The sequence below is a fragment of the Phocoena phocoena genome, chromosome 1, assembly GCF_963924675.1.
Source record: "Phocoena phocoena chromosome 1, mPhoPho1.1, whole genome shotgun sequence".
NCBI classification, from domain to species: domain Eukaryota; kingdom Metazoa; phylum Chordata; class Mammalia; order Artiodactyla; family Phocoenidae; genus Phocoena; species Phocoena phocoena.
Window position 1 is genome coordinate 35,420,638 of NC_089219.1, and position 20,311 is coordinate 35,440,948.

The 20,311-nt window shown below is 48.6% G+C and overlaps 1 protein-coding gene across 1 annotated transcript; it reads left to right on the top strand.

The window, feature by feature from the left end:
- The first annotated feature begins 2,791 nt into the window (after nt 1-2,791).
- MPL (MPL proto-oncogene, thrombopoietin receptor) lies at nt 2,792-15,296 on the top strand. The gene is made up of 12 exons (XM_065886786.1): nt 2,792-2,870; nt 3,024-3,156; nt 3,497-3,675; nt 4,198-4,496; nt 4,897-5,059; nt 5,316-5,442; nt 9,642-9,823; nt 9,986-10,128; nt 12,037-12,196; nt 12,390-12,486; nt 14,566-14,653; nt 14,868-15,296. Exons 1-12 carry the CDS (start codon nt 2,792-2,794, stop codon nt 15,153-15,155), a joined length of 1,938 nt encoding a protein of 645 aa, XP_065742858.1. The 3' UTR covers nt 15,156-15,296.
- The last annotated feature ends 5,015 nt before the right edge of the window (nt 15,297-20,311 follow it).

The window sequence follows — 20,311 nt, forward strand, 5'->3', positions numbered from 1 at the left end:
TGGGGAAGGCATCTCTTTCCAGCTGTGTGGAAGCAGAAAAAAATGGCGAAATGACAGGGACAGGTAGTTGGTCGTCCTTCCACGCAGAAGCAGAAAGGCCCCAACTCAACTCTCTGATGGTAGTAAAGAAGCCCCTTGTCTTGTGGGCCTGCACCCCTAAACACTATTATGCTGCCTCCCTGTACAGGTCATAGGACTTGGTAACACCTGGCTGCAGGCGTGGAGGGAGAATGAAAATTTGAGGATAACGTTCAGGTTCCAAGCTTACACGCCCAGGTCGCCTATGGTGAGATGCAAACATAGGAAGGGAAGATCCGATAGGGTGCATGGGAGGTAGGAATAGCTCTGTTTGGGACACGGTGAGCTTGAAGTGCCCATGGAGCAACAACTCAAGATGTCTAATAAGTAAGTGAGAACTTGAAGTTCAAAAGAGTGATAAAACATTGAGAGTTACTGGTATATAGATGGAATTGAAGCCATGAGACCACTCGGGGAATATGAAGGGGGAAACAAGGACATCTGGGGAACACCAACATTTAAGAGAAAGAGCAAAGAGAGAGAGAAACTGGGAGGGAACGTTACAGAAGCAGGAGGAAACCGGGAGAAGGTGACACAAGGAAGGAGGAGAGTATCAGCACTGCAGAAAGGTTGAGCATGAGAAGGATTAAGATGAGAGACACAGTGAGGTTATTGTGGCTGGTGGAGATGGGATCTAAGTAGGCAGGGACCGGATCAGGCAGGACCTTGTGTGCCTCTAGGAGGTGTTTGGATTTTATTCTAAGTGCAGTAGGAAACCGTTAGGGGTTTTAAGCAGGGGAGTGAAGAAATCTGATTTGCATTTTAAACATCTCACTCCCGTTCTGTGGAGGATCTGCCAGAGGGGTTAAGAGTGGAGTTAGTTAGGAAGTTACTCAGTGATCCAGACTTGGACGGACTAGGATGGTAGCAGTGGAGGTGGTGCAAGTTGGTGCATTTTGAAAGACTATCTGGCAGGACTTGCTAATGAATTGAATGTAGGGTAAGAGGAAGACAGGAATCAAGGAGCACTGAGGTTTTTGGTTTGATCAACTGAGTAGATGGTGGTGCCACTTACAGTGTGGGTAAGACTAGAGGAAACAAAACAGGTTTAGGGGTGGAAACCAGAATCAAGAGTTTTATTTTGGCCATCGTTAAGTATAAGATGCCCATTAGACACATAAGCAGAGATGCCAAGTAGGCAGTTGGTGATCCAGATCTGGACCCCAGGAGGGGGAGTCGCAGCTAGAGATATTTTGAAGCCATCAGCACATACACAGCATCAAAGTCATGGGACTGCATGAACATTAGAGTTGTTTCCCCTCTCACCTGACCCGGCGGAGGTTGGGTGGCCCTTGATTGGGGTCTGGGAGAGGCATCCAAAGTCACCCCCGTTGGGCAAAGGAAGCTGGTCCTTGGAACTTGAGAACCGAACAGGAATCGGGACAAACCTAGCCTCAGGGACTTCTTGCAGAGAAATGGTGCGAGAGAAGCTAAGACTTCACAGGGGAGCTGTAGGTTTCCATGCCCCTCCTCCTACCCCTTCCCACAATTCTCTGTTAGTAGCATTAATTCAGGAGGAAGAGAGAAAAGTGATATTGAGGATACTAACTCTGTAAAGCCGGGAAGGGGAGCCCCAGCTGAAGCCAGAGGGGCTAAATGTGGGAGTTAATATGGTCTACACTGGCCCCATGCCCTGCAAGAGTCAAAGCTCCTGAGAATCGGCATAAAAGCTACCAGTCAGAGCAGTCCCAGGAGGGGGCCTGGGCTACAGAGAAGGGATCACACCCACTCTTCCGCTACTGATGTGGAGATGAGCTCAAGCTGGAGGACTGAGACCAACCACCCCTTGATTCTGAGCCAACCTGATGAAAGTACTGAAGACCAGAGCTTCTCCAGCTTTAATATGTATTCGCATCACCTGGGAATTTAGAGCGAGCGCAGATTCTGTTTTAGAAGGCCTGGGGCGGGGCCCAAGAGTCTGCCTTTGTAAGACACTCCCAGGGAACGCTCTTGCTGCTGATCCATGGACCACGCTTTGAGTAGCAAAGGATGAAAGGCAGCTGTGGAGGGTCCCCACAGTGGAGAGTGTTGTGTAGTTCCAAGGAGAACGTGTTTATTTGTGCACAAAGTGACAGAACCTATTAAAGTGGAAATAGCCACCATTTTGTCACAGTTGCAAGGCAGACAGTCATTTCTTGGCAAATTACACCTTCCAGCGGCACTGGTATGGCTGTTACGCACTTGGGGTCTTAAGCTTGATGTCCTGAGCTTTACCTCTTAGGAGGTGTGTCATCTTAGGCAAGTCTTTATTTGCATCTCAGTCTCCTCGTCACTAGTGGAAATAATAAGACTACCGCGAGGGTTAGCTGAGTCAGTAGATACAAAGTGCTTAACACATGGCGCATTGTAAGCAGCACTCAGTAAATGTTGCTCTCCATGCTCATTATACACCCTTCTACAGCAGTGAACACGGACACACATAGAGGCTTACTCTGCTTTTGGTACATGGTCAAAAAAATGTAACCCCCCATCTCCCTCCCACCAAAGGTCTGTATCCTCTCTTTCAAATTCCTCCTACCCTCCTGCCCACTCCCACACCCCCTCCCCTGGCCCCCGGCCCCAGTGTGGTCTGGATGGGCCCCACAGGGGCAGGGACAGGGACAGGACGTGGGGCTGTATCTGACAGGAACCTGAGGGGCTGGCCCGGGAGGGGATTGGGGCCCGGCTTCCTGCAGGGAGGATGGGCTAAGGCAGGCACACAGTGCCGGAGAAGATGCCCTCCTGGGCCCTCTTGGTGGTCATCTCCTGCCTCCTCCCGGCCCCCCAAAACCTGGCACAAGTCACCAGCCAAGGTGAGGTATGTGGAGGGTGGAGATCACCTATACCCAGGAAGAGGGAGCCCTGGGAGGGGGATGTGCAAAGTAGGAGGCTCCCATCGGTCCCCGACTCTTGCCCACAAACACACCGGGGAGGACCCAGAGCCCAACTCACCAGCTATTCCTCAGATGCCTCCTTGCTGGCCTCGGACTCAGAGTCCCTGAACTGTTTCTCCCGAACATTTGAGGACCTCACTTGCTTCTGGGATGAGGAAGAAGCAGCGCCCAGTGAAATATATCAGCTGCTGTATGCCTACCCAGGGTATGTGTTGCATCATATATATCATATATATGTACCATGTATGTACCACTCCCCTGTATCTGTCCTGTACATACCACAGCTGAGCCCCATTCCAGTAGCTTCCCTGCCTTTGGCGCTATCAGAGGACTCCTCCAAGTACATGCCCTAAGTAGCCACTTAATGAACAGATGTGCTTTGGATATACCCAGCTCACACCCTCTACATAACCCCTAATCCCACCCAGGCACTGAGAAGAAAAATGGCAGTATTGGAAATAGAACTTGGGTTTGGGCCCAGACCTGGGTCCTCAGGGCTGAACAGGTGGCCGTGTAGGTAGGATGGACTTCTCCTGTGCCCACAGGGAGAAGCCCCGTGCCTGCCCCCTGAGCTCCCAGCGTGTGCTGCCCTTTGGAACCCGGTACGTGTGCCAGTTTCCAGCCCAGGATGAAGTTCGCCTCTTCTCTCAACTGCACCTCTGGGTGAAGAACGTGTTTCTGAACCAGAATCTGACCCAGCGGGTGCTCTCTGTGGATACTGTGGGTACGGACCATCCTCCTGTCACCCTGGCCCCCGCTGTTTGCTGCCCTCAGGCCAGCTCCTAGAATCAGACCGAGCTGTGCTCTTTCAAGATGATGTGGATGTCCCCCCACTGCCAGACCCCCAGAGGCACCTCAAGACCCCCTTCTCATTCCTCTTAGCCTCAGCATCCAGAGCTAGACTTCATTCCACACCAGAGACATCCTGACTTTCCCATCATTAACCTATTCATTGACTCACTCATTCATCAGTTACAGAATACCTACCATGGGCCAGGCACTGTGCTAGGTGAAAAGGATGCACAGATGAAGAGACATCCCTGCTCTTGAGGAGCACTGAGCCTAACAAACCTGCAATGAGGTCACTGTTCTGAGGACAGGAGAACAGGATAAGGAGCCTCCCTGCCCTGCCCCGCCCCAGGGGCTGCCCTCAATCCAGCCTCCAGTCTCCCCTCTCCACAGTCCATGGGTTGAGCTGTAGACTGTGGCCCCCAAAGAGTTCTCACGTGCCCTGTCTCACCTTCAGGCCTGCCAGGTCCCCCCAGCCTCATCAAGGCCATGGGAGGGAGCCAGCCAGGGGAACTTCAGATCAGCTGGGAGGTCCCAGCTCCCGAAATCAGTGAATTTCTGAGGCATGAACTCCGCTATGGCCCTAAGGATCCAAGGAACTCCACTGGTCCCACAGTCACACTGCTGCTGTCCACAGAAACCTGCTGCCCAGCTCTGCGGAGACCAAACCTAGCCCCAGCTCCGGACCAGTCTCCATGTGCTCAGCCCGTGATGCCCCAACAGGATGTACCCGAGCAGACCCCCACAACTAGAGAAGTATCCCGGCCTTCTTCTGCTCCGCCTCCTGATCTCCTACCCACAGTTTTGCCCCCAAGAAAGGATAGGCCATACTTTGGGGATTCCAGACTGGGTTGGTCCTTAGAGAGTTAGTATAGGCTCTGATTAGGAGCCATGTCTATTTAGGGATCTCCCACTTTGGGTCATTCATACCAACAAAATCGAGAGCTTCAGGCCTCCAAGTTAATGGGGATTTCCCTAAAAAGCCCTGAACTCCACCTGAAACCCACTGACCTGGCTCCCAGTCTGTGTGCATATCTATCCAGTGAAGAACTGAGTGTCTCTCCATAGGCATGTTGTGGGGCTTCAAATATAAGAGGTGGAGGCTCTCTTGGCTGAGAGGCAGACCTAGTTCTGAGGCTGGGATTCTTCTCCCAAGGCTCCATCTCTGACAGTGAAGGGTGGAAGCTGCCTCATCTCAGGGCTCCAGCCTGGTAACTCCTACTGGCTCCAGCTACGCAGCCAACCTGATGGGGTCTCCCTCCGCGGCTCTTGGGGATCTTGGTCCCTCCCTGTGACCGTGGACCTGCCTGGGGATGCAGGTGAGTCAACAAAGGAATGGGGAGATGGGGAGGAGATAGAAAAGATCTCTAGAGAGGCCTGGGCCGGATATGGAAGCTCTTCAAACCATGGTCCTTCCTGATGACCTCAAACTTGCCACTGGACAGAATGAACTATGTTCAGGGAGAGAAGACAGAATAGGAGTAAATGTTCCAAGTTACGTGTGTAAAGATGATCTGGACACCCTATAGAGTAGGAGCACGTGGGCTCTGATGGGACTTCCTTCTCTGACCCCAGTGGAAATTGGACTGCAATGCTTTACCTTGGACCTGAAGAATGTTACCTGCCAGTGGCAGCAACAGGACCATGCTAGCTCCCAAGGCTTCTTCTACCACAGCAGGGCATGGTGCTGCCCCAGAGACAGGTGAGAACTGAACTGCTGACTGAGCTTGATGTCATGGGAGAGAAGCACAACGTTGCAGAAAGAAGGGAGAGATTGTCCTGGTCCTCTTCACTCCCCTCCCTTGTCCGCCAAACCAAACAGCCTCCATGCTCTCATCCTCCAATGGGTATTGTATCTTTTCAACTTCTCTTCATACTCGCTGGGAATGCCTTGGTTTCATGCAGCTTTAATCATGTCACCTGGACCATTCCAACAGCCTACATTCTCATCTACCTCCGATTTACCCCCCATGCTGCTGACAGACTGACTTTTGTTAAACTCAAACTTTGCGTGGCCTTTCCCTACTCAGATATGTACTGCAGCTTTTCACTATCTATCAGATCCAATCAAAACTTCACCTGGCCTTCAAGAATTTCCACCAAACACCTCACTGATCTGTCACTTCCTTCATATCGAGTATATAACCAAGTCTTACTGATTTTACCTGTTAAACATCTCTAGAATCTGTCCACTTTTCTTCTTCACTGCCATCATCCTAGTAAGCCATCATCATCTCTCACTTAGGCTATTGAGAAGTCTTATTAACTGATCGCTTCTTGGATCCTCCAAAACATTCTCCACACAGGAGCTGGAGTGAGTTTTTAAAAGTGCAAAACATAGGGACTGCCCTGGCGGTCCAGCGGTTAAGACTTCGCCTTCCAATGTAGGGGGTGCAGGTTCGATCCCTGGTCGGGGAGCTAAGATCCCACATGCCTCGCAGCCAAAAAAACCAAAACACAAAACAGAAGCAGTATTGTAACAAATTCAATAAAGACTTTAAAAACGGCCCACATCAAAAGAAATCTTTAAAAATAAGTAAAGAAATAAAAGTGCAAAAATAAATACAACATCCTCTGCTTAAAACTCTTCCAAGGTCCACAGCTTCCATTGATCTTAGGACAAAGAAGAGAACACTACTGTGGCCGTGTAAAGTTCTAAAAGGCTCAGCCCCCACCAATGCCTTCAGTTTCATCTTGTACTATGCTGCCTTCTGTGCTCTGTGCTCCAGTACTGGCCTATTTTTGTTCCTCCCTACCTGCCATGTCCCCTCCTGCCTCTGGATCTTTGCACATGCTGTTTACCCAACTCTCCTATCTTTACTTAACCTTTATTTATCCTTCAGATCTCAACTCAAATGTCACCTCCTCAGGGAGCCCTCCCCTGACCTTCCTCCTTAGGTCCAATGGCACTATTATACATCCTTGTTGTACCACCTACCTCTCCTTCTTAAATACTTATGATAGTTACAATTTTACATTGATACCTCACATAGTTTTTTTCTTTTGGCTGCGTTGGGTCTTCGTTGCTGTGTGCAGGCTTTCTCTAGTTGCGGTGAGTGGGGGCTACTCTTTGTTGCAGTATGAGGGCTTCTCATTGCAGTGGCTTCTCTTGTTGCAGAACACGGGCTCTAGGCGCGCGGGCTTCAGTAGTTGCGGCACGTGGGCTCAGTAGTTGTGGCTTGTGGGCTTAGTTACTCTGCTGCATGTGGGATCTTCCTGGACCAGGGATCGAACACGTGTCCCCTGCATCGGCAGGCAGATTCTTAACCACTGTGCCATCAGGGAAGTCCCATGGTTATTTGATTGATGACAAAATTCTGTCTCAGAGCTCCAGCTGAGAAAGGCTGATCTTGACTAGACATGATCCATGAGGACAAAGTCAGTGTCTGCTTTTACTCACCAATATGTTCTCAACTCACACGGTGCCTGGAATACAGTAGATGCTCAGTAAAAAAAAATTGTTGAATGAATGAATAATGAAAAAAACCACTATTAACAGTTTTAATGTATTCTTCCAGATTTTATATGCATTTACATATGTCTATACACAATATTCAATTTTCAATATAAATTGGATCACATTATATGTATGATTTAGTAACTTACCTTTTTACTTAAAAATATGTCTTGGAGATCATTACAAAAAGATGTAACTCATTCTTTTTAATAACTGCACAGATTTCCATAGTATGGAGGGGCCATGGATGGATCAAAAGGTGGCAAAACCGAATTCACATATTCCCTACCAAAACCTGCTCCTCCTCTTCTCGTCCATCCTGCTATCAAATCAGTTTTCCACCCTGAATTTCTGCCATTTCTACACCCTCCATATCCAATCAGAAACGCTTGTCATTTCTACCTGTACAGTATCCCTTGAATCCATCTATTTCCCTCTACCCCAACTACCACAACCCTACTTTCAGATCCTCATAACTCTGCATGTAAAATACCATAACATTGTCCTAATAAATTTCTCTGCCTAGTGCACCCTCACAAGTCCTCTCTTACAAACTGCAGTTAGAGTGACTTTCCTAAAGTACAAAGCTAATGATGACAATTCCTGTTTAAAATCTTTAAGTGTCTCCATCATTACTGCAAGATTAAGTTTACACTCCTTAGAAAGGCAATAACGCCATCCATGACCTTGGTCTGCTCACATTTACCACTCCCCACCAGACCCTCTATGCTAAAAGCATTCTGCACCACTGAGAATTTCCCCCAGAGTACCATATCTCTTATCTGTGCACAAGCGTGTGCCTGGGATGTCTGTCTGTCCCCTTTGCCTGTCCTGTTTAGAGTCCAGGACTCAGTCTAAGCACTGCCTTGTACGGGAACTATCCTCTGACCCTCCCCATCTGGGTTAGATGATCCTCCTTGATATTCCCAAGCCAGCCCGTGCACATCACAGAAAAATATCATCTGTTTGTTTTTCTACCTTTCCCATTGAAATGACAGGTCCTTGAAAATTATTCCTCTGTGTATTCATAGGGCCTATCACAGTGCCTGGCACATAGTATCAATTATTTGTTGAATAAGTCAGTAAACATAAAAATATATAAAATGATAAATAATTTTAGTAATAGCTACCCATTTAGGGGTTATAATCAGGAAGGAGACAGGATTTATTTGTTCAATAAACAATTATCGAAGGCGACTATGTTCCAGGCACTGGAGATAGAGTGACAAAACAGAAAAGCTTCCGGCATTGTTGCGGCTTCCATTTTAGTCGGGAGAAGGGAAAAGGGGGTGAGAAACAAGTAAAGAAATAAAGGAACAAGGTTATATGATAGAGACTAAGTGGGAGGGTGGGGGAGGGGTGCTAATTTCACCTGAGTGGTCGGAGAAAGGCTTGCCAAGGACGTGACAGGTGAGCTGAGATCCAAGTGGCAAGAAGAAGTGAGTCACGTGAGATCTAGAGGCAGGGCAACCCAGGGCAAGGTGAGCTGCAAAGACAGTTCACCTGGTACGTCTGCTGCACAGAGAGAAGGCCTGTGCGCATGAAGGGTGGTAAACTGGTGTGAGAATTGTAGGAGATGAGAATGGGGAGGGAGGGAGGAGAATGGGGAGGGAGGGAGGAACTCAACCGTATGGAGTCCTATAGGCTCTGGTATGGAGTTTGGATTTTATTCCAAGGGGGATGGGGAGTCCTTGAAGGATTTTAAGCAAAAGAGTGACATGATATGATTTACATTTCGAAAAGATGTTTCTTTGTGCAATTAAAAAGAAGTAAGAGTGGAAGCAGGATCACCAGTTAGAAATTTGCCTTAATCCAGGCAACGGATAATGGTTTCATCTAATGCAGCAGGGGGTAAAGATCAAAATAAATGGACAGATGTGTCAGATATTCTGGACATTATCAGATCAACATTTTGGATCTGGTTGCTGTGTGGAGAGTAAACTGAAGGGAGTGGCAGAAATGGAGGCAGAAAAGCCAGTAGGAGGCTGTCGTAATAATCTATTAGTAAAATAACATTTAGAGGTGACTAAGAGGGCCGCCTGATGAGAACAGGTTAAAAACATGTTTTCCTCCAGAAAGATGAAAGCTCTTTAATCTCTGAAATAATACCATTCAAAGTAGGCATTATTAACCTATTTCACAAATGAGGAAACTGAGGCAGAGATAAATCAAGTAATTTGCCCAGAGTTATACACCAATAAGCCAAGACCTGAACTCTATAGCCCATATGCTATTTTCCTATCTCATCTAGCTCTTTTCTTAAGAAGAGGCTGGACACCAAAACAAACCTCAGAAAACCAAACATTATGACACGGGAGAGAAAGCCCTGCAGGCCCATCCAAAGAACAAGTTAGATTATAATCCAGTTCCCTGTGGGATGGGGGATATGAGGATTAGTCTCTGAGGCAAGCCTGATTCAATGACTCTATGGGACTGATTCGTAGGGACCCCGTCTGGGAGAAGTGTGAAGAGCAGAAGAAAAATCCAGGATCACAGCCCTCCCAGTTCTCCCGCTGCCACTTCAAGTCACGAAATGACAGTGCTATTCACATCCTTGTGGAGGTGACCACAGCCCAGGGTGCCATTCACAGCTACCTGGGCTCCCCTTTCTGGATCCATCAGGCTGGTAAGAACTTCCTCCCCTTCTCCTCCCACATAGTTCCCACATCTACCATATCTGACCCCATGCCCAGGATCACCAACTCTGATACTCCTGACCCGTGGCCCTGGTGACATGATGTCTCATGCACAGAAGGGCTTAGGCCAGTCCCTGCTGACGTCCCTGTAGTGCTCATTCCCACTCCAAACTTACACTGGAGGGAGGTCTCCAGTGGGCAGCTGGAACTGGAATGGCAGCATCCATCACCCTGGGCAGCACAAGAGACCTGCTATCAGCTCCGATACACAGGAGAAGGCCATCAGGACTGGAAGGTACAGTCAAGGAACAAATGCCCCCAGACCTCATAATCAGGGTATCCCTGAGTTTCACTGTATCTGTTATCAGGAGTGAAGGTGTCTGTGTATTCACGTCTGAGCTTGTTTATCTATGTTTTATCTGATTCAGCTGGTGTCTTAATCTCTCTTTGGCATCTGACATGCTGACTACTCCTATTTAAAATTTTCTCCTTCCTTTGCTTTTGGGATATCAGTCTCTCCTGATTCTCGTACCACCTCTCTGACTGAACCTCCTCGCTCTTTTCCTGGCTCCTCCTTTCTACACTTCCTTAATAGGTTGTGCTTCCAACAGTCCCATCCTAGACTCTTTTCTCCTCTAGATAAATATATACGCTCTCCCTAAGTGAGTGCTTCAACTCTGTGGTTTCAATGACTATACGTTAACCATCCCAAACTTATCATTCCAACACCCATATGAAAAGGAACTTCTATACCATAGGTGAATTATGTAAATTTTTGAAGTCTCAGTTTCCTCATTGGTGAAATGGGGATAAAGCTATGTACTTTCCAGAGTTACGGTAAAAATTAAATATATAAATATTTAGCATACTGCCTGGCAGATAGAAGGTGCTCAATATTCATTAAATATTAGTTTCTTTCTTTACTTTTATTCTCATTCACCACATGTATATACAACTTCTTACCAGACAGCTCTATCTAAAAGCCCCCAGGGCATTTCAGACTCAGTATATCTAAAACTGAACTCATCTTCTTCCCCAAACTTATTTTACTTTTTTACTGAAGTATAAGTTACATAAAGTAACACAAATCTTAAATATACCACTGATTAATTTGTACATGTGTATACAGCCATGTAACCATTACCCAGATCAAGACAGAGATTACTTCTAGCACCCCAGAAGCGTCTCATGCCCACAGGTCACATACGCAGACCCTCCAAGGAAACCACTACTCTGACATTACCACTCATAATTTCTGACTGTTGTTGAACTAATAAAATAGAACCATACAGCATTTCTTCCTCAGACTTACCTCTCCTGTTCCTTGTCTCTGACAGTGGCACCAACACTTACCCAGTTACCTGAGTCTGGAATTATCTTTGACTCTTCTCCCTTTTCCCTTCCCTCTATTTATCAACAAATTAGTTGAGTTTATTGTACTAATCGGTCTCATGTCCCTACTACCGCTGGCTTAACCTCACCTTTGACCATCCAGCCGGCCCATGCATGCTCTCAGTACACAGAACACTCTGTAACCTCCAATCAAGCAACTCAGGCAGCATTACACTCTTCTTGGTGCTCCCGTGGTACCTTACTTATATCATTATTATTGCACTCATTATTTCTTGTAACTATTTACTCGTTTGGGTGTCTTACTCTTCATGTTTGCTAACTGATCAAGTTAATAATGTCTCCCTGCTTGGACACACGATTCTTGTTCCCTGTGCTTGGAATCTCTCCTCGTACCCCCAGCACCTAGCACAGTGCTGGCATCCTCTACTCAGAGGATGTTATTTGTGGCCTGGTCTACGTGGCTCCGAGTATCTGAGCGTGTCCGGGGTTTCCATCGGCCAACCTGGTCTGGTGCGTGCCTGGTCACTGTGTGTGTACCAGATCTCTGTCGGTTTATCGTATGTATATGTGTCAGGATGAGTAGTACTCTGCGTAGATGAGTCTGTGTGACGGACGTGGGTGTACCGCGCCAGGCTGGGCGAGGCCGCAGGCAGGGCGAGGCTCTCCGTCCTGGTGTTCTCTCCAGCCAGCTTCCGCCGGGATGACCGTTTTCTGCCAGCGAGGCTCTCTGGGGGAAATCCCCGGGGACTCAACGCGGTAGGATTTCGGTCAGATGCCGAGTTCTAGAGGCCCCGACGCCGGCCCACCCGGACCGGGAGCCTGACCACCCGCCCGCTTCTCCTCTGCGCAGGTGCTGGAGCCGCCTCTCGGGGCCCAGGGAGAGACCTTAGAGCTGCGCCCGCGCTCCCGCTACCGTGTACAGTTGCGCGCCAGGCTCCACGGCCCCACCTTCCATGGGCCCTGGAGCGCCTGGTCCGACCCAGTGAGGGTGGAAACCGCCTCCGAGACCGGTGAGGGCCGAGCCAGAGCAAAGGCGGTCAGCGCCTGCGCGAGCGGAGGGGCGCCGGCGCAGGGAGGGGCGGGGCCGCTGCCGAGCCGACTTACCCGGCGCCCCGGGGCGGCGAGGGGTGGGGCCTGGTGGGCCGGGGAGGGGGGCTCCTGCCAGGCGTGGCCCCCCGAGATCTGACTGCTTTTGTCCATTAGCCTGGATCTTTTTGGTGACCGCTCTGCTCCTGGTGCTGGGCGTCAGCGCCCTCCTGGGCCTGCTGCTGCTGAGGTGGCAGTTTCCTGCGCACTACAGGTACAGCTCCGGTCAGGCGGGAGACGGGGCCGTGGTCCGGGCGAGGCCAGCGGCCTCTAAAGAAGCATCCCCGCGTCACTCTATGTCACCCGCTCTCCGGACAGTCCCACATCCACACCTGTGGCGTCAGCTGCTCCCAGCGCGTCTTCCCCGGGAGTCGCACTGCCTTCTTACACTCTAACATGCCCACTATACGGGACACCCCAAACAGGCCCACCTTCTGACTCCTCATCTCAGTAACAAGGCTACTGTCCCCCTGTCACCCAAGCCGGAACACTTAGGCGCCACCCTCGCCCTTATCCAGTCTGGTCCGGTCATTCCACCTCGTAAAGCTCGCTCAAACAATAGCCCTCTTTCTCTAGCGGTACAGGCACTACCTGACTCACCAAAACGGAGCCCCTTCTCCCTCCAGTCTAGCCTCACGCAGCCATCAGAATAATCTTTCTAAAACTGCACACGTGAACTTGTCACTCCGCCTCCTTAAGTCACATTATTAGCGCCCCAGGATAAAGTCCAGACGCTAGAATGACAAGGAAGGCTGTGCAAAATCTGGCCCCTGCCAGGATTTCCACCCTCCCACCATGTGCATCAGCCTTGCCAGACTGTTGGTGATTTCCTCCCCAAGTCAAGAGATTCTACTTCTCAGTGCCTTTGCACATAATGTCCCGTCTGCCAGGAATATCCTCCCTGGATGACTAATACCCATTTATCTATAAATAACTTTCTTCCCCAACTCCTAGGAAACCTTTCCTGACCTTCCCCTATTGGCTACTTTCTTTGTGCCCCAATGCAGACTTCTTCCATAGTACCAGAAGCATTTTACTGCATTCATTTCTTTATCTGTCTTCCCTATGCTTTACTTGGTCATCCTTAAATCTATAGCACAGGGCCTGCTAAATCGCACACACTTAAATAAATGTTATTAATGAATGACTTGTTGATGTGGGGAGACTAAGGCTGAGGAGAAATGTCATTGGAAGTTATAAACATGAAGGACAGAATCCATACCACCTCAGTCCTTCAGTTGGTAACATCTCTCGATTCTTAAAGACTCAGCTCAGAAGGTAACTCCTGCACGTGGCCTCTTTAGATGACCCTAGGCTAGATTAGATGCCCCTCTTCTGTGCTGCATCTCTCCTTGAACATGTCTTTGAGCTTTTAATCCACTCATATGTATGAGAGGATCGCAATGCAGCCTCTATGCAAGTAGCCAGCTCCAACAAAAAAGTTGGGAGAGAGGAGGGAGGTGATGCTGCTGAACCAGGCGTACTCAGTTCCTTTTCCCCAATTTACCAGATACATCACTCCTCCTTCCCTGGAGAGATACGAGTGAGGTCACAGAAGAGGCCTGAAATGTCGTTCAGCTAAAGTCCCTCCATGTGGAAATATGAGCCTAAGGAATTGGAGGTTCCCCCAACATACCTTAATCCACGTTCTTCCTGGAGAGACCACCTTCCCCAGTAACTTAATAAAAGCCCCATTGGTTCTCTCCATTCATTCATTCAACTAATTTCTTGAGAACCTATTATGAGCCAGACACTGTTCTACACCCTGGAGCTACAGGAGTGAGCAAATAGACACACTCTTTGCTCTCATGGAGTTTACATTCTCGTCTATGTGATATATATAAGGATCTAATAAATACACAATAAGTCAAGTGCTATAAAGAAAAGTAAGCAGAGCAGGAGACAGAGAGTGATGGGGAAGGGAGGTGGTTCTATTTTAGGGCAGTCAGGGAAGCCCTCTCTGTCAGGACGATGTCTGAGCAGAAACCTAAATGAAGTGAGGGAACAAATCAAGTGTTCCAGGCAGAGAGAACAGGAAGTGCAAAGGCCCTGAGGCAGGAGTGTTTGAGGACACTCAAATCCCTTTTTTGAACCTCCGTACTGCTGAGTTCCCTCCACCACCAGAGGTTTCCTTTTCACCTATGCTCCACTACCTTACTTTACCGCCTTGACTACACTGTTACCTCTCCAAGCTTGCTCCCCCACCTCACTGCCTCCCCCCACGGCCCCCCCTCAGGGCTCCCCTCCTAACTCACTCCCACAACTCAGTCTCCTTCTCTTCCTTCTCCTCAAGGAGCCTGAGGCATGCCCTGTGGCCCTCAGTTCCAGACCTGCACCGGGTCCTAGGCCAGTACCTTAGGGATACTGCAGCCCTGAGTCCGGTGAGTGCACCCCTGCTCTCCATCACCCACCACCAGCCCTGTGTGGAGCTGGATCCTTGCCCTACCACACAACTTTTCCAAGGCCCTTGCCCACCAGCATACCATCCCTGGGCCCTACCTCCAGCCGAACCCTCCTTTCTACACAATCCAGGTCCTGCTCCCACAGGACCTGCTCTAATCCAGACCCCTTCCCCCGCTCTCTCATCTCTCCCAGCCCAAGGCTGCAGTCTCAGATGCCTGTGAGGAAGTGGAACCCAGCCTCCTTGAAATTGTACCTAGGTCCTCAGAGAAGACTCCCTTGCCCCTATGTTCCTCCCAGGCCCAGATGGACTACCGAGGATTGCAGCCTTCTTGCCTGGGGACCATGCCCCTGTCTGTGTGCCCACGCATGGCTGAGACAGGGTCCTACTGCACCACTCACATCGCCAACCATTCCTACTTACCACTCAGCTGCTGGCAGGCCCCTCGCTCCCAGTACCCTGGACAGATCCAAACCCTCTAGTCCTTCCTTCTGAACTTCCCTACCCACCCCATCCCAACAACACAACCATCTCAGACCTCACATCCTTCCCGGTTGTCTACCCTCCTAGCTGGGCTTCATAACACTGATCTTTCAGTACTGCTGCTGACATAAATCCAGGACAAGGTTCATTTGAGTAAGCCCCTCTAAATTTCACCTCCTTTCTCTCTCCTCTTTAATGCCAAACTCCTTGAAAAGGAGTCTCCACTTCCTGACTCCCATTTGCTCCTCAGACTACTTCAATTCATTCCCCTACTACCACTCCGCTAATGAAACTACTCAGGCAAAACTCACCTCAAATTTTTCTTATCACAAGATCCAATCAGATTTTGTTAATTCTCAATCCATTTGATCTCTCTGTTGTCATTTGTCATGGTGACTACTCATTTCTCCTTTAAATTCTCTCCTCCATGGCTTGCATACGTCACCATCTCTCCTGGCTCTGCTCGGGCCTTTCTGAGTATACTAATAGTTAAGAGCATAAGCTCTGGAGTCAGAGCTGGGTTCAATTCCTGTCTTTCCCATTTGCTAGCTGTATGGCCTTGAGCAAGGAAAGTCTTTGAGCCTTAATTTTCTCATCTATAAAACAGGGGTAATAACAGAACCCCATAGAGTTGTAAAGAGCATTTAGTGAGATAATCTAAGTAAAGCACAGTAACTAGGACATAGTAAGTTTTGATATGTCTAAACTATGGTAATTATTCCTTCCTAATCTTATCCTGGAATCTCTTCCACTCCTTAATTACTGCAGTCCCTCAAGAGTCCATTCTTAACAGTCTCCAATCCCATCGGTTCTCATTGCCTTTCCTATATGCTGACCATTCCAAAGTTCTTATCTCCAGCCCAGACCTCTACTACAGCACCTGTAATGGTTTATGCAAGTAACCGTTTACATGTCTGTCTTCTATTACTAGATTGTGAGCTCCTTGAGGGCAAGGGCTGTGATTTATTTGTCTTCCCTCCGACCCCCACCCCCCCAGCACCTGGAGTAGTGCTTGGTGCATGGTAGCAGGCCTTCAATAAATGTTTTCTAAATGAAGGAAATCTTTCTGGACAATGTCGCCTTAACTCCATGCCTCTCATCCTCTCTGCCATTCATATGCAGCAGTAAATGTGCTTAGCCATTCTGATTATGGATTCCCCTGACCCATTCAAATTCTCAAACAAACAGTATTTTTTGCTGACTCCAAATATACCTACTGTGTCAGTCAGGGTCTTGGCAGAAATAGATGACGCACTCAGTCTGGGTATCTGGATGAGAGTTTAATAAAGGGCATATTTATAAAGATGAGGCAGGATTTAGGAACACCATCAAGGAATAGTGCAGTAACCCGGGGCTAACAACAGCTGGGAGCTGGTACCCACCTCACCCCACCCTGGGCATCGAGGGGTAACGGGAGAGAGTAGTTATGAGACAGGGAGAGAGTAGCTACAGAGAGGGCCGCCTGGCAGGAGCTGTGGCAGAGAGCTACAGCCAACCTGTGGGGATATGGCAGGGACGGAGCCAGGGGAACAAATAGCTCATGTCTGCCCTCCCCTTCCCCCAAACCTCACTCTCTGATCTCCTGATCTCCTCCATCTGCCCTAACAAAGTACTGCAAACTTGGTGGCTTAAACAACAGATGTTTATTATCTCTTAGTTCTGGAGGCTAGAAATTCAAGGTGTCAGCAGGGTTGGTTGCTTCTGAGAGCTGTAAGGAAGAATCTGTTCCATGCCTCTCCCCTAGCTTCTGGGGGTTTCCTGGCAATCTTCAGTGTTTGGATTGTAGAAGCATCACCTACACCTCTGCTTTCATCTTCACATGGTATTCTCCCTGTGTGTGTCTGTGTCCAAACTTTTCCAGTTTACAAGGACACCAGTCATACTGGATTAGGGCCCACCTAAATGACCTCAAGTCAACTAATTATACCTGGAGTGACCCTATTTCCAAGTAAGGTCACACTCTGAAGTACTGGGGCTTAAGTATGCAACGTATAAATTTTGGCGGAGAGAGACACAATTTAACCCATAACATCCTCCCATTGGTGGAATACAAACAGAAACCAGAGCCCAAGGGAGTCCATTGACGCAGGCCATATGAGTCAGCCTCACAGGGCACAGGGCAGAGTAGAGGATGAAGAGTGGACCTGGATGGGACAAATGGATGACATCCGGTATACTCACTTTCCATAATTCCTTCCCCAAGCCACGTTCAAGGCTCCAACTCTACTCCTAGGGACTCAAAACTAGGACTGAGATCCAAACCACTGAACCTCCCACCTTTACACGGATTCAGCCATCACGTCCTGACCCCTTATACTTCCTAAATTCGGCCTCCTCTTCTCCATCTCCACTGAGCGATTACTACCTACCTCTACCTAATATCTCTGCCTCCAGTCTCTCCCCCTAAATCCAACCTGTATGTTGCCTCTAGATTGATCTTCCTGTTCATCTCACTCCTTGCTCACTCCTTACCTCTAAATCTTTAGCTTGACCCTTCAGAACTGATCTCGTTCTCTTCTACTATTTCCCCGTGTGAGGATTAACGGTGTTAACACAATGCCATGCATATAGTAAATAGTCAGCGTTTACAGGGTTATCTTTTTTTTTTTTTTTTTTTTTGTGGTACGCAGGCCTCTCACTGTTGTGGCCTCTCCCGTCGCGGAGCACAGGCTTCGGACGCGCAGGCTCAGCGGTCATGGCTCACGGGCGCAGCTGCTCCGCGACATGTGGGATCTTCCTGGACCGGGGCACAAACCCGCGTCCCCTGCAGCGGCAGGCGGACTCTCAACCACTGCGCCACCAGGGAAGCCCAGGGTTATCTTTTTTTTTAAATTAATTTTTAAATTAATTTTTGGCTGCATTGGGTCTTCGTTGCTGCGTGCGAGCTTTCTCTGGTTGTGGCGAGCGGGGGGCTACTCTTCGTTGCAGTGGGTGCGTGGGCTTCTTATTGCGGAGCACAGGCTCTAGGTGTGTGGGCTTAAGTAGATGTGGCACGCGGGCTCAGTAGTTGTGGCTCACGGGCTCTAGGGTGCAGGCTCAGTAGTTGTGACGCACGGGCTTTGTTGCTCTGTGGGCATGTGGGATCTTCCCGGACCAAGGATCAAACTCGTGTCCCCTGCATTGGCAGGCGGATTCTTAACCACTGAACCACCAGGGTAGTCCCTACAGGGTTATCTTTATTTTTATCCCAACTGGGCTGTTCCACCCGCTGAATATCACCTATATTTTATTCCCTCCATGTCCTCTGCTTCCCTACATTCAGGTCCTTCCGGTGGGAGTTCCCCAATCCAAGCAGCTCCTCAGCCTCTAATTATCTATCTCTAAAGCCTCGTTCTCCTTCCCTCCAGCCTAAGAGGAATTGATCTTTCTCCCCTAGACTGAAAAAGCTGCCTGTGTTTTCTATCCCCTTTCTTCCTGGGCAAGGTGCTTGTTCTACCCTCTTCCATCTCCTTTGGCTCTTCACTTTCAAAGATGCATAGGCATCTTGATGCTGGCATTCCCTCCAGCTCCCATGCACTACCCTCTTTTTCACTCCCAAATTTCTTATACAAGTAGCCCATGCTTGCTGCCTCCACATTCTCCCCACCCTTCTTTCTGCAACCCCTTCCAAACAGAACCCAAGCACTGCCTCACCTGATCCCTTTCTCTCCAAGGTCACCGAAGATTTGTTTCCCAATAGCCAACTCTGACCTTTTCTGTCATCACTCTATTTGACCATTTTGTATCATATTAGAATCCCTCCAACTTCAAGGTCCATGTCAGTTATAATCTCCACTGGCTTCTTTCATTCCTTTATTTTTAAATGTTCAAATTCCCTGAAGTTGTACTCTCATTTACCCTGTTGTTCTTTTCCTCTACAGTGACCCTTACACCAGAAGCTGCAAATTGCTCGCTATGTTCTGCCCTCAGAAATGTTTTGTTTGGCCCTTACCTGCACAGAAACTCACTGACTCCACAATGCCTGGCAGATAAAGTCCAAATTCCTTAGCTTAACATTGAAGGCCCTGACCAGCCTGACCTTTCTATGTCCTCTGGGGTTCAGGGACTCCCCATTTCCAACCCCAGGATATCTAACTCCTTGTTTTCCAAAGTAATTGGAAAGAGACAGCATGAATGCTTCAAAATTAAAAATAATAACAATATCATTTGGGTTAAAGGCCCCCAAATTTTCTCTGTCATCATCAGAGTTGATCTTAGGCTAATGATTGAAAACGCGATTTTTTTCTAGCCTCTCACTGGGGCAGTGTAGCATATGGTTAGATTGCTGAGGTTCGTTAGATAGTTTGGCTCCACTAATTACTATGGCCTGTATGCCTTTGGGCAAGTTTCAAACCTTTCCCTGACCAGGTTTCTTTTTTTGTAAAAAGGGAATAAAGCATCTGCTTTATGGGATTAAGGATTAAACACAGTAATGTATGTAAACTGTTTAAATACCGCAGTTAGCAGATGGCCAGGAAATGGTACCCATCATTATTTTTATTATTGTTGCTTCACCTCTAAGCATATCATACAATTCACTGAAGTCATTATTAGAGCACGGATTGAATGGGAGTCAGGCCTGGACTCCTAACAACATGGGACCTCGGGCAAATCCTTTCTTGGGCCGCGGTTTCTTCACCTGTAAAATATGGGTATGTTGCTGGGATGGGGAGGGTGCACCATGTGCAGATTAGACTAGCGGATCTCTAAAATTCCTGACATCTCTAAACCCCCATGGGGGTGAGCCCCTGTTTCCCTCGCAGGGCAGTCCAATCTTATCTCCCAGATAGGCAGATCTGAATCCTGAATCCTGATCTTTTTTCTTGACCATAAGGAATTCATCCCTCTTTCAGCCTCATTTTCCTTGTTTGTAAAACAACAACAAACAAAACAGTTTTTAAAAACAAACAAATGAGCAACTTCCTTCCTATCAGTGTTTCCGCAGGCACTAAGCTAACAGTGGACGCTCCCGCCTTCTTTCTGCTTCTAAGCTGCTCAATCAACTCCTGCCCCCGCCTCCCTGCCCGCGGGCCGGCTGGCCGGCCAGCCACTGCATGTAACCTCCTCTAAAAAGGCTCAAGTGCTTTAGGTCATTACGCCGAGTCCTGCACTTTGTATCATAAACACGATCCACAAGCAGAGTTAAGCGTGAAGGGCGGGTGCGGGGAGGCTGAGG